The sequence below is a fragment of the Rattus norvegicus genome, chromosome X (genome assembly GCF_036323735.1).
Source record: "Rattus norvegicus strain BN/NHsdMcwi chromosome X, GRCr8, whole genome shotgun sequence".
NCBI lineage: Eukaryota > Metazoa > Chordata > Mammalia > Rodentia > Muridae > Rattus > Rattus norvegicus.
Genome location: NC_086039.1, coordinates 155254811 through 155268413, shown reverse-complemented (window position 1 = coordinate 155268413; position 13603 = coordinate 155254811). Strand labels below are relative to the sequence as shown.

General features: G+C 42.8%; 1 protein-coding gene across 1 annotated transcript; it reads left to right on the top strand.

Moving 5' to 3' along the window:
• The first annotated feature begins 8132 nt into the window (after positions 1 to 8132).
• Positions 8133 to 13379, top strand: Magea10 (MAGE family member A10). Its single transcript, NM_001408836.1, has 3 exons — positions 8133 to 8419; positions 10818 to 10907; positions 11817 to 13379. The coding sequence occupies exon 3, from the start codon at positions 11874 to 11876 to the stop codon at positions 12840 to 12842; it is 969 nt and encodes a 322-aa protein (NP_001395765.1). The 5' UTR covers positions 8133 to 8419; positions 10818 to 10907; positions 11817 to 11873; the 3' UTR covers positions 12843 to 13379.
• The last annotated feature ends 224 nt before the right edge of the window (positions 13380 to 13603 follow it).

Below are 13603 nucleotides of genomic sequence, written 5' to 3'. Positions count from 1 at the left end.
TCTACTATGTGGGCTTCTGGGCTTGAACTTGGGTCCTCAGGCTTGGCAACAAGGCAGTTTGCATGCTGAGACACCTTGCTAGCCCATCAATGATTACTTATATTTTTTTTACGAATTACACTGGCTTTATGTTACATAACAGCTCTTATCTTTTATATAAAAGATTGGAAAATCTTAGAAATAAAATATTATTCCAGCAGAAAGATATAGAAGCAGGTGTGAATCTCTGTAATAAAGTTCTGTATAAATGTGTTATCAATAGTTTTCTCTTACATATATATTATGGACTTAAAATGTATGCTAGCATGCATAATGTTTTGTGTTTGAACCCTAGCATCACACACAAAATATAGATATATAATATATATGTAAATTATACTTTAAATATATTATTTCTTATTAAAATTCCAATTCTAAGTGAAATTGATTGTTTAAATATTTGATAGAAGAATGCACACTGAAAGTGTTTTTAAAACATAAGCCACTATCAAATGTTCCAGGAGAAGGTGGTTTTTATGTACAATTCTAAAAAGGGGGTCTAAAAGAAACAAATTACTATCACACATAACCTCTGCCAAAGCATACAGAGATATGGACAATCGTTAATTCATTTTGCTTAGGCCAGTACTCCTTGATTCCAATACCAGATGAGAGGACTATATGTAAATAACTTTTAAGCCAGGAGCTCTTACACAGTAGCAAATATTCTAAATAATTTAATAGCACATTCAGCGTTGCTGTAAATTAAATGAACAAACAGGCCAGCTGCAAAGGGTAAAATATGATTTAATGTTAGAAAATGCTTTCAATTTAAATTCCCTGCATACAAATTAAATGATAAAACTTTTGATCATGTTGATGGCAAGCAAAAAGCTTTTAAAGTAAATTCAACGGTTTCCTGAGTAAAAAGAAAGTAAACAAACAGAGAACGAGTTGATTCTCTCTTTGCTTTCACCTTTGGCTTCTCTTACATTCCTTTTTTACTCTCATCATTCACTAATGTATTGTTTAATCTCCATGAATTTGCAAAATTTCTACAGACTGTTCTGTTGTTGATTTCCAGTTTTATTCCACTATGGTCAAAGAGAATATATCCTGATGGTAAATGATCACCTAGACACAAAGAACACAGTATCACTTGTTAGGATGGCGCAAATCAAAACAATATTGAAACATACCAATCTATTAAAATAATAAAACTTGCAAAGACTGACTATAACAATGGTTTCTGAGGACAGTTAGAACCCTTATACATATTGACTAACATATAAAACGTTTAAGACTATTTTTAAAAGAAAAAATGAAATGCATGCACAATGAAATTGTTGATCATTTCTAGAGCTTTTTGGGTGGATTTTTGGGGGATTTCTTATGTATTATCATTCCTATTTGACTTATTTTTCTATTTGTATCTCTTTAACTTTGGTCTCTTGTCTAATTACTCTAACTACAGGTTAAAAACATGAAACTGAAAGGAATGGGTCTAGTGGACATCCCTGTTTCATTATTTTTGAATGATATCACTTCAAGTTTTCTCAGTTTCCATTTGATATATGAGAAATCTGGGCATTGATGGGTAAACATGTCTCAGCAGGACTAAACACACACACACACACACACACACACACACACACACACACACACACACACACCGAATGACAAGAAAAATGATGATAGGAGCTTTCGTAGTTGTTCTAGTATGAAGGAGAAAAATGACACCTTGGAGAAACAAGATCTTAACCCTAAATTAGCAGCAAATCCTTCCATAGCAAAAGTGAGGTACTAATAACTGCTAGTCATGGCATTTTCTGAGAGCACCAGTATTTCACCTACCTCTATGTTTCTCTTACAGCCTCTTCCTCCTCAACCCTCTAAGGTAGAATCCACTGGTTACCATCAGAAGTCACACAGATTCTCTTGGGTTCCCTCAGGCATACACATGCCTGGGGCAAAAATTCCCTAGATAGTCTAGAACCAGTCTTGTGCTATATTTCACAAAAGGCCCAAGGCTGGGAGGACGGACCTTTGAAGATGCTTCTGTGGATTCAGATTATCAAACACTGAAACATAGTTCACAAAAACGGAACTTTCTAATAGCTACATAGCTAGGATTAGAATTCACATCTTGGATTTCAGAGCTTACACTCCTGCTACTCTCTGCCTTAGAGACCTTTTTGTAGATGACCTGGGCTCCTACTCTAGAAGTGTGGAGACAGCAGAATACTAATGGTAATGGGCCAAATAAGATTTAGAGTGGGTCTGTGTCTGTATCTGTTTCCTGTACCTTTACTTGGGCCCCCTTTCTTCTGCTTGTTTTATTTTGATGTGTTAGTTTATATACTAATTACATTATACTAGACTGTATAATTCCTTAGATACTTGTTTGTTTTCTCATGAGAATCATAAGGAGTAGCTATGGATGGGAGAGAATGTTGGGGGAGACTGGGAGGAGTATAGGGAGGGGAAAATGCATCATAATACCCTGTATAAAAAACATACCCATTTTTAATTTTACAAAGAAATTTTAAATGACTGTATTCCATTTTTGTTTTGGCTCCCCTGATTATATAGCCTTGTCAGTAGCTCCTTTGTCTCTTGAGCCTTTTCTCTGGTTTACTAGGGTAGCCACATGTGAAAATTAAATCAGTCAAGAATTGTTTACTAGGTACTAAGTTTATATAACATTGTCCTAGATCCATGGAAGACACAACGGGTATCTTTTTTTCTGGTTGAACCCTGTTCTATTCAAAGTATCAGTCATTTTATCTGTGAGACTCTGTAAATTTACAGTCTAGTGTGTGAAAAAGTGGCTCGTCTTGAGGAAAATGTTTACCTATTTTTTATTATCTTTAATCATTTTTACAGTCCAGTCATTATCCCTCTCCTGTTCTGCCCTCCAACAGTTCCTAACTTCATCCCCATCCCCCACCCCTGCCTGTTCCGGTCTCCAAGAGCATGACCCCACTCCCCCTCTCCCTGCCAGGCCTTCCTATTCCCTGGGGCTTCAACCTCTCAAGGGTAGGATGCATCTTCTTTGACTGAACCCAGACCAGGCAGTCCTCTACTGTAAATGTGTTGGGGACCTCACATCAACTGGTGTATGTTGCCTGGTTGGTAGTCTAGTATATGAGAGGTCTTACCTTACATCTGTTGAGAATAGATGGACTACATAAATTAATGACAACTTTTATATCTTTCAGGGTCACCTAGGTATTCAAACGAGACTTCATAAGAAATGTGGTGATAAGTGCGAAGGGTGCTATGACCAGTTTACAGCTCTGCTTGAATAAGATATGTTTAAATGCTCAGCACACCAAACACACACACACACACACACACACACACACACACACACACACACACACACACACACACACGATTTACTGGAATAACTTACAGTCTACAGTTCAGATAATCCAATAATGGAAAGTCCATGGAGAGGTGTGCAGACAATTAAATGGTGACTCGGTCTCACTCATTAGCAGTCAGGGAGTGCAGTTGGAAGGCAAAGCTAGCAGTCTCTTTACAACAATCAGACTCCGTAGGTCTTCTTTGGTGCTCTTGGTGTTTTGACCCCTCTGGCTCTCTCACATCTATCCTCCACTCTTCCACAAGACTCCTGAGCTCTGCCTGATCTTTGGCTGTGGGTCTCTGCATCTGTTTCCATCTGCTGCTGGTTGAAGCCTCTCAGGAGACAGCTATGCTAGGCTGCTGTCTGCATGGCTGAGTATCATTAATAGTCACAGGGTTGGCTCTCTTACATGGGATGAGTCTCAAGATGTATCAGCTATTGGTTGCCATTTCCTCGGGTCTCTGTTCCTTCTTTATCCCTGCACATCTTGTAAGCAGGACACATTTTGGGTTGAAGGTTTTGTGGATGGTTGATGTACACCTCCCTCCACAGGAGGTGGCCTCATCAGGCTCCTTATCCCCTGCTGCTAGGAGTCTTAGCTAGGGTAACCCCATAGATGCCCTGAATCTCCCTTGTCCCAGGTCTCTAGCTAGTCCTAGAACACCCCGCCCCCATCGATTGCTGTTCTCACTCTTAGCCCTCTCCCACATCCCTTCCCACACCTGATCCCTATCCCTGTTCCCCTCCTTATCCCCGTCTCCCACACACTCCCCCTGACCTCCATCAAAGATAGACATTATCTTATATTATTTTTTTTAAGTTGAGGTTTCTGGGCTTAGGGAAAAGAAAGATCAGATGAAAATGAATCTGAGTACAAATTGGGCCTGAATCTAGTGCTTGAACAAAATCTGCATATACAATCTCCAGGATTGGAAAGGTAAATTTCACTAACTTGTTCATGGGAAGAAAGTTATTTCCAATAATATTTGAAAAGACCTGCTTCCGGGAATCTTCAAGAAGATGAGAAGATGGATGCATGAATAAAAAATCCTCTACTACAGTCCACAGTGAGTGCTATAATTGGATCTTCTGTCAGAATTGGAGGGTTTTATGGAACTGAGGCTCAGGTCAGATTGGCAGGGATTGAGAGTTTTGAGCCATGGTTTCTCTGCTTAGTATATTTGTCATCCTTTCTCAGTCCCTATACTGACACAGATCAATTGTCAAATGACCCAAAACATTCCTCTAGTGAGGAAAAGAATAGAGTTTGCTTTTGCCAGTGAAGCTGAACATGCAGAAAATGAAACAATTTTAGAGAGTTACTGTGGCCTGTCAGTGAAGAAAACAGAACACTATTGTTTGGTGTGGAGAGAGAGGTAAACTAGCTACATTGTGAAGGATGTTCACTAAACTGCTTTCTTAGAAGTTGTTTAGCTCCTACTTGAATGATTGAAGGGAAGAAGAGTCCTTACCAAGTTCTTGGGGTGAATTCCAAGGTCTTGGTGAGGAAGTCAGCTTAATAAGGAACAGGGAAGTAGATTAAAACATCTGTGATAAAACAACACTGTAATAGTTGTGCAGGGTCTCCTTTCCATGCCTCACATCTGAAGAGGAAGACAACATTTGTCCTGAAAAACCCAAGACATGTCTGGAAATGTCCAGAGTCCACTCTGACTGGACTAGCATGGGCCACAGAATAGAATGTGTTAACTGGATTTATTCAGGTCACATGGTATTCATCTGTAAACAAACATGGAAGAGTAGTTAGAATCAGGTTTGACAGGTGCATCTATCTGTCTCTTCTAGTAGACTGATGGGTGGTGAGAAAACTTTACAATGCAGGAGGCAGAAGAATTCAGACCCAGAGTTAGACATTTGAATCTGTAGGTGTACAGGGAGCCCTTAAAGGGTTCTGAAGTCTAGTATTTTGGAATAGAGTCCAGCTGGGTTCCAGGAAGAGAGGAGAATGAGGGTCTTAGAAACTAAAGCTGAGGGTAGACTGAGGAAGCCCATCCACACACAGTAGATCCCCCACAAATGCAGTCCTTCCTCTTAGGTCAGTCCTGTGTGCACAGGGCACAGCCAAGTAAGAATGAGACACACTTCCTTTTCTGTAGAAGGGGAGTGCTGGGAAAGAGAGTCTTGACCATGGGGCCTAAAATTCATAGAGTACTGGGTGTAAGTTTTAACTGGAGCCCAGGTGAAGACAATGAGGGGATACAAAGGATCACTCAGAACACCCTGTTCCACCACTGATGTCAGGCCAGGATGGCTTTGGGCACTTTTTTTTCAGATATGTAACACACTGAGTTTGGCATCATAGAATTAGAAAAGTGAGCGATTCATCTGAAGTCATTCCCTATCTGTGGAACACAGAAGGCCTGGGTCCTTTCAGGGATAAAAGAGTCCCCAACACACACAGAATGATCTCAAATAATCCAATTGTTACTAAGTTTTCCATACCTTAATCAATGGGGTCAGAGGTAGGTATGAGCACCCCTCCATATGTGGACTATTTGAATGGGAACAGTTTCTAAGGTCTATAATGTGCAGAGGGCTTGCATATGTTCAGAGTCAAAGTGAGAGCTTGAGGAAGCCCCTACTTCACAGAGAGGTACACCGTAATACAATCTCGCCTGTATTCAGCATGGGCATTAGACTGGGACTCACATGAATGAGCTAGTTTGTCTGTAAGAAACTTTTGTATAAGATCCAGTTTTGAGATTCCTAGATTGAAGAGTGCCAGACTTCACCCGGAAACAAGCTCTAGTCCAAGTAATCAGTTCCCAAATAATGTACCTATTCTGCTGTGGCAAACCTGGCATCAAATTTGGTCCCACCCTTAATAATAACCCTACAACTCCACTTGCATCTTGAGATTCTGTGCTTTGGAGCCATTTCTAGAGAGTTCCAGAGTGAAGAGAACCTGGTGTGTTTCAGAGACAAGATGAGAGCTGAAGGTGAATTATGGAAGCCACACAGAAAATGTGCAGTTTTCAATCCAGTGCCCAGGGTTAAACACGAAATTTGGGTGGATGGTCCTCCACCAAAGACTGCTAACTGTCAGTAATGAGTCTATTACTAAGTCTCTGGATGTCTGCATCCAGAGACTTAGGCAAGTCAGAGCCATTTTGTGAGGATCCTCAAGCATAGGTGATGCTGCCTTAGTGCTGATGTGCAGGAATGAGTCACTACCTCCCTATTCCACATTTGTGTCCAGAAACTTGGGGAACTTCAATTTATTTTTTAGAAGTTCCTGAAGGAAAGAGTCTCATTCTATTCAGAGCATAGGGTAGAGTGGAGAGCCTACTTTCAGAATAGAAGTTCCCCATAAAAGGAAGCTTAATCTCTGTGGTCAGCCTAGTACCGAGGAGGGTCCACTAGTAGGAAAGGATACCTTCCTCATCTATTCCAGGAAACCTTGGATGGGTATCATCTTCACACATTCCCAGAGGAAAAGAGGAAACACATTATTTGCAGAGTGAAAGTAAGATCTTATAGTCTGTAGTAGAAATATCCATTCCAGATAATCTGAGATGCATAGTGTTTTGAGCTGCACCAAATAGAGTCCACTTGTGAGAATTATCCCTTTAGCCTCCTCCTTGGTTGTAGGTGACTGTTATGTCCATAGCAGCCATTTCAGATATTTCCTAGTAGGAGGAGACTTAATGAGTCAAGCTGAGTTCAAAGAGATTAAAAAAGCCCTGCCCCAGATATACAGGCCCAGAAAATCAAGCTACATTGTATCTGTTTTCTGCTCTATTTGGCCATGGGAACCTGGGAAGGAGAACCTAAAATTGAGGCAAAATAAAGTCTCTTGAAATAGCCATTTCTATTCATGGCACCAGACAGTTTATATGCTGAGAATTAAGAAGTGTCACCCGAGCAAAGTGTACAATCACAATGACGAGACACATGTGGCAAAAACATATTTTTCATAGAGTCGTATGAATAACAACATCCAAAGTAAACACATTCCTATCTGTGGCACTTGGGAGGAGCCTGAAAACACATTTCAAGAACAATTACATATTTTGAAGAAAGTGAGGACATAAGACTCTTGCTTTCTTTGAGTTTTCTCACAAGTACTCAGAATTCTCACTGTACAACTCCATTCCTGGACCATGTTCCAACAGTATCCTTTTGAGGATCCAGAACCAAATCCAGACTGGCTTCTGAGAATGTGTTCTTTCCCAGTGTTTTGCATTCTCATCAGAGGACTATGGGGACTCAAAGCATTTTCGGATATATGTGGTAGCTTTGGAATTGAGTGAGAGCTTAGGGTGAACTGTAAAGGCAACCTTCAAGGTCAGAGGGTCTCCAAGCCATGTAATTTCACCTGTCAGGCTAACCTGGCATGAGGGGGGCCCTTGCGAGGAGACCTTAGCCCCTCCATTCTTGGGGTGTTACCTTTGCACGTTCCCAGAGGGGAAGAAGGGAGTATTGTTTGTGGGAAGAAAGTAAGACCCGAGAATCTGGACTGTGGGAGCTGATTATAAAGATACAACATCATATAGTGCTGCTAGACTGCACCAAATAGGGGGCACCTTATGTAAACGCGCCCCTTCTCCCTCTAGGTGGAAACTGTCATAGGAACGATTTCAGAGGTTGCTAGAGAGGAGTGGACCATGTGACTTTCCGAATCCAGACTGGAGCCAAGAGTATGTCTCAGAAGCTACCCTGATGTACCCAGATACACTGGTGTAAGCTACATTGTGTCTTTTTGGAGGTCAAGCATAAAACCTAGGCCACCATGTGGGAATGAGCCTCTCCCGAAGCTTCCATATCTGGTGCCTGGGAGTCTCAGAGCCATTTTGTGAGATTCACAGCATTCAGAGGCTGCCTCAGTGCTGACTTGTGGAAGAGTCTCTTCCCACTATCCTCTTGCATCCGGGGACATTGAGGGTTCAGCGCCATTTTGTGAGATTCACGGGGATCACAGGCTGCCTCGTTGCTGATTTGTGGAGAAGAGCCCCTCCCCAACCTTTTGTATCCGGGGGGCATTGAGCATTCGACGCCATTTTGTGAAGACCCTGGAAGCCGTTTTGCCATGCTTTTGGTGTTGAGGTGAGTGCTTTGGCTGAGGTGAAGTGGGTGTAAAAGGCCCCTTTCAGGATAGGCAGTGCTCAAACAATGCCGTTTAACCCATTTGGTTAGTATGGCATGAAGTGGGGCCACTTGGACGTCCCCGTAAGAATCCTGCTCTTGCCCGAGGTTAACGTCCGATTGGACTGCAGAGTGGCCTGGGGAAACGTCACTCCTTGTACAGGGAACCTCTAACTGTTAGTTGCACCCCTGTGGTGAACACTGTTTTAAATAGTGGGCCAGTGGTATTTTTGAGTCCTCTTCCCAGTCTGTTACTGTGCGCAGTATAGAACAATGATGTTTAGAGGTCTTTAACACAGATGACAAAGTCCTTTTCAGAGTATATTTGGGAGTTGTAAGTGGAATTGCAGAAGCTTCAGTTCATCTGAAGGGTACCCAAATAATAATTCATTTGGGATCCACTAGAAGTACTCCTCTCACAGAACTCGGCACCTAGGAGCCACTAAGGAGTTTCAAATAAAGAAGGAGCATCAATGTCTTTCAGTCACAGTGGGAACTAGCTAGGCAGGGAGTTGCAAAAGTCCCACCCCAGATCAAAAAGCTGTGATACTATGCCAAACCGTGTCCACTATATAGTCCTAAAAACCTGGGTGAAGTACAGAAATAAGTTTCCTCTCCTTTAGCATCCACAACCAGGTACCTGGAGTACTTGGTGTCATTTTAGTGAGTTCCTGGAGCTTTGAGCATGGTCCAGGTTCTGACTTACCCTACCACACTACTTTTCCAAATCCATATCAGTGGCTGTGGGGACATGGATCCTTTTAGTAAAGTTCCTAGAGAAGAGCAATGAAAAGACTTTGTGCTTTTTAAGCGAGTTGCTTGTATTATAGTGTTCACTTTCTGGTTACAGGCTTTCCGGACCCCTTTGATTAGCATTGGCATCAAGTAGGCACTGAGTATGGGGCACTTTCCACCCTTCTACTTCCTCATCTGGGGACTTGTGGATGTAAGGTTCCTGGAGGGGAGATACCCATTAAAATTGAAGAAGGTGTACTTTTGAGACATTTTCTGGACAGAGGATGCTCAATTAATGCAACCTGGCATCCAGTGGGGCCCACTTCCAGAAAATAGTCCCTTGCACTTCGGATCTTAGGTAGACCTTCACACTCCGTTCAGCTGTGAGAAAATGATGTAGTGCACCTTTGCTTCAACTTGTAGGGTATGAGGGAGGATCAGGCCTTGTTCTGAGGTGAAGGCCTCAGATCTGTAGAGGTAATGTACTCAGGCCCTGAAGGAGGAAAAAGGAAAGCCCTGATACTACATATGTAAAAGCTGCTTCTATTATATGTACAGACTAACCTGGAAAGACAATGGACTATGTCCAGGTGTAAGTTGGGGAGCAATGGTGGCCTGGATCTGAATGATAGAAGTGAGGGCCAGCAGATGCCTTGTGAGAACTAAATAGGAAATCCTTCAGAATCCCCAAGACAAGAGTGGACTCCTGATCCTTCTGCTAGTTTTGAGAAGCACTTCAGGGGTATTCAGATCTATCTTAACTTCTGTGTCTTTCAGGAAGTTGAGACTAAGTGAGTGGGATCACGAGAGAGAGATGGGGGGAGGGAAAGAGGGCCACGCCTGGTTACCAGAGAAGGTGTCTAGTAATCAAGGTGAGCAGACATGGTAAAAACTCAACATCTGAAAGTACCTATCATCCTCTACACAAGTTTTGCCCTTGTTCTAATGCCTAGGTGACCTTGAAGTGTGGTTGTTATGGCTGGGTTTCTTTTCTGCCTCAAGATTGGGGATAGGAGATCTGAGGGACTTGAACACCTTGGTAGTAAGATCTTCAGATGGCAAGTAAAGGGAAGAGTTTCAGGATGAGCCAGATCCCAGACATGGACCTCTTGTGATGATTGCATGTTTCTATAGCCCAGAAAGAAGGGACTATGGTGTCTAGCTGTGTCCTGAGACCAGCCCTTGGGGAAGCTAAATGACAAGTTTAATTAAACTAATTCAGGTGGGAAGGCAGGATATATTGGGGAAGAGGAGTAGTAGTATAACGAGAGCCTGTCAGGAAGGACAGGTCAGATGAAGACACTGCACTAAATGGACACAACAGAGATTAGTCTGAACCCTGTAGATATCTCCAGGGATCCCAATTCAGCATAGGAGCAATGGAGCAGCTGCTCAACCTCCTGATTATTTTCATGATCTCTTGATATTGAGGGACTTGATCTGAGTATGAGATCTTGGTTATTTGCAGGGGTTCTATGATCTATCATCAGAGTAGGTGTGAACCCCAAGGGATAGTTGAAAGTAACCCCAGTTCAGAGCACAGACAGGGCCCACAGAAGCTTATCTCCTGTGACTCCCATGTTCCAGGGCAGGATTGTCCGATCCCTTTTTTTTTTATTTCTAGGACATTGGTCTCAGAGATCTAAAGACCCTGATTAAAGGAACTGTGACTGAAGCCATCAGAGGGAGTCTCTCAAATCAGCCAGGACTCAAGGTAAGAATTGAGTGAGTCAAGTCACCTATACAGATGAGGTTCAATCCCTACCTACTCTCCCGCCAGCTTCAGGGACCCTATGAAATATGGAACTATTCCCTCCTCTCCTCCCTTCCTCTTTCTTCTGTCTCAGCAGAGTGGACCTTTGCTTAAGGTGTGTGGCCTAAGCTCATCAGAGGAACCAGAGCATCAAGCTGAAAGTTGGGCAGGCCCCTCATTCCCTACTTACAGAACACATTTAACTCAGGCACCTTTTGCAGTTGCCTTGAATAGATGCAAGATGAAGGCACCTTACTGTCTTTTCAGAGAGGAGGGCAGTTTGTTCAAGGGATTTGTCTCAGGCCAGCAGAAGGGTGGGGTCCAGGAGTTTGCTTCAGACCAGGAGATGGGGTGGAGTCCAGACCCTGATAGAAGAAGGGAAAACCCACAGTGGGCATAGAGGGAACTTGAGAGTCAGGTAACTCTTCACAATGCAGTTCAGGACCCTGTCTAGCATTAGGATTTAGTATTGACCTTATAGTCTATGGCTGTCGGGTACCTCATCCTCTCTCGCAGGAGCTATGTAAGGGTCTTGATCTGAGATTATTTCGTCAGGGGAAGCCCAGGTAGGGTCTAGAATAAATCTGAGGCACACACCTTGAATATGTCACATGTACCCGAAGCACAGTAGACCCCCTTTGCTTAGCTTCATACACACTTCTGGCAATCTTGAAGCCTCTACTCTGGCCCAGTTTCAGTCTGAGGAAACTTGTCACTACTCCCCTCAGTCTCTCAAGAGACAGACCTGACAGGGAAACAGGACTCCTTGTTGCTCTAGAGTTCACATAATAGAAATCCTGTTATCAGCATTTTGTGAGCATTTCCAGTGGAGTAACTGTCAATACTTCTACTGTCCTCTTCTTCCCCTAGGTCTCTGGGTCTATATCATCAAGCTCCTGCCTGGTGTTCAAGACTAGAGTCATCATCATGCCTAGACCTCGGAAGCGTAGGAGATGTATGGTTGAGGGACAGCCTGAGGGCCAAAATGAGACAGAGGGCCAAATGAGTGTTGCAGTTTCAACAGAAGAAGATTCCTCATCCTCTTCTACTTCTTCCTCTTCTTTCCCTTTTTCCTTCTCTTCTACCTCTTCTTCCTATTCTCAAACATCAGGCAACTCAGAGGAGGGCTGTGCTGCTTCTAGAGCTTTCTCTTCCTGCACTGCCATGGTTTCCTCTCCATGTAGCCAGGTCAGTGCAGATCCTGAGGGTGAGGAGAGTCCAGGCTCCTCACAGACCCTGCTATGTGGTGCTTCATTGTCTACAGGTGAGATAGATGTCAAAGTAGATGAGTTGGTGAAATATCTGCTCTTTAAGTATCTTATGAAAGAGCCAGTCAGCAAGGCAGAAATCCTAAGTAATATAATTAAAAATTATCAGGATCACTTTCCTGTTATATTTAGAGAAGCCTCAGAGTGCATGCAACTAGTCTTTGGCCTTGAATTAAAGGAAATAGATCCTGCTGGCCACACCTATATCCTTGCCATAGCCCTAGAGCTCACTTATGATGGCATGATGACTGATATTCAGGGCATACCCAAGACAGGCCTCCTGATCATGGTACTGAGCATAATATTCATGGAAGGCAACTGTATCCGTGAAGACATGGTATGGGGTGTATTGAATAACATAGGCTTGTATGCAGGAAGTGAACACTTTATATATGGAGAACCCAGGAAGCTCATCACTGATGATTTTGTCCAAGAAGGGTACTTGGAGTACAGGCAGGTGCCTGGAAGCCACCCTCCTTCCTATGAGTTCCTCTGGGGCCCAAGAGCCTATGCTGAAACCACCAAGATGAAAATATTGACCTTTTTGACCAGCATCAATGGGAGTGATCCCAGATCATACCCAGTGTGGTATGCAGAGGCTTTGAGAGATGAGGAAGAGAGGGAATAGGCTAAAAAACCTGGCCCCTGATACTACTGCTCTGAGCAGCACACATTATAGTGCACTTGCAGTTCCCAATTCAGATAGTTATGTAGTTCCGTGATCTAAGCAGCAGACCCTCAATCTAGAGCTGGTGGGAGGAGAGTGTGAGCCACCCCACTCTCACTGTTCTGTTTGGGTGACTCAGGGATGATTTTTCCTCTTAGTATTCTAAACTGTTGCTACATTTACTAGAAGGCTCATTAGGCTGAGTTTTAAGCTTCCAGTTTGTATTAGTCATGCACTTACTGCTGTTTATCCATGTTGAAAAAGCATTACTACTTTGTAAAACAAGTTGGGATGCTTTACATCAGATCTGCAATCTGTCACAAGACACCATGGTGTTGGGATTGGTATTTCCTGTGCTATGGGGAGGAACTGGATGAACAGAATAAAATTGTTAATAATAGAATAAAAATAATTGTTAATAGTTGCCTTATTATCTTTAGTTTCTTATTCTGATTAACTAATTAAATTCTAACCTAAGTAAATTAGTATAGTAAATGGGCTCCCATGCTCCAAACTTTCATTAAACATATGACCTGTATAAGGCTGCAAGTGTTAGCAGTGTGTCATAGGACAAACAGATCCGTGCTTTCACATAGATCGGGTGAGTATAGGAACTACAGCCCTGTGAGGAAGGTGGTGAAAAGTCCTTTCAGACCACAAGCACTAGTACAGGAAGAGGACTGCAGAGGGTTCTCCAGGAGTGAACACCACAAGGCAACTTG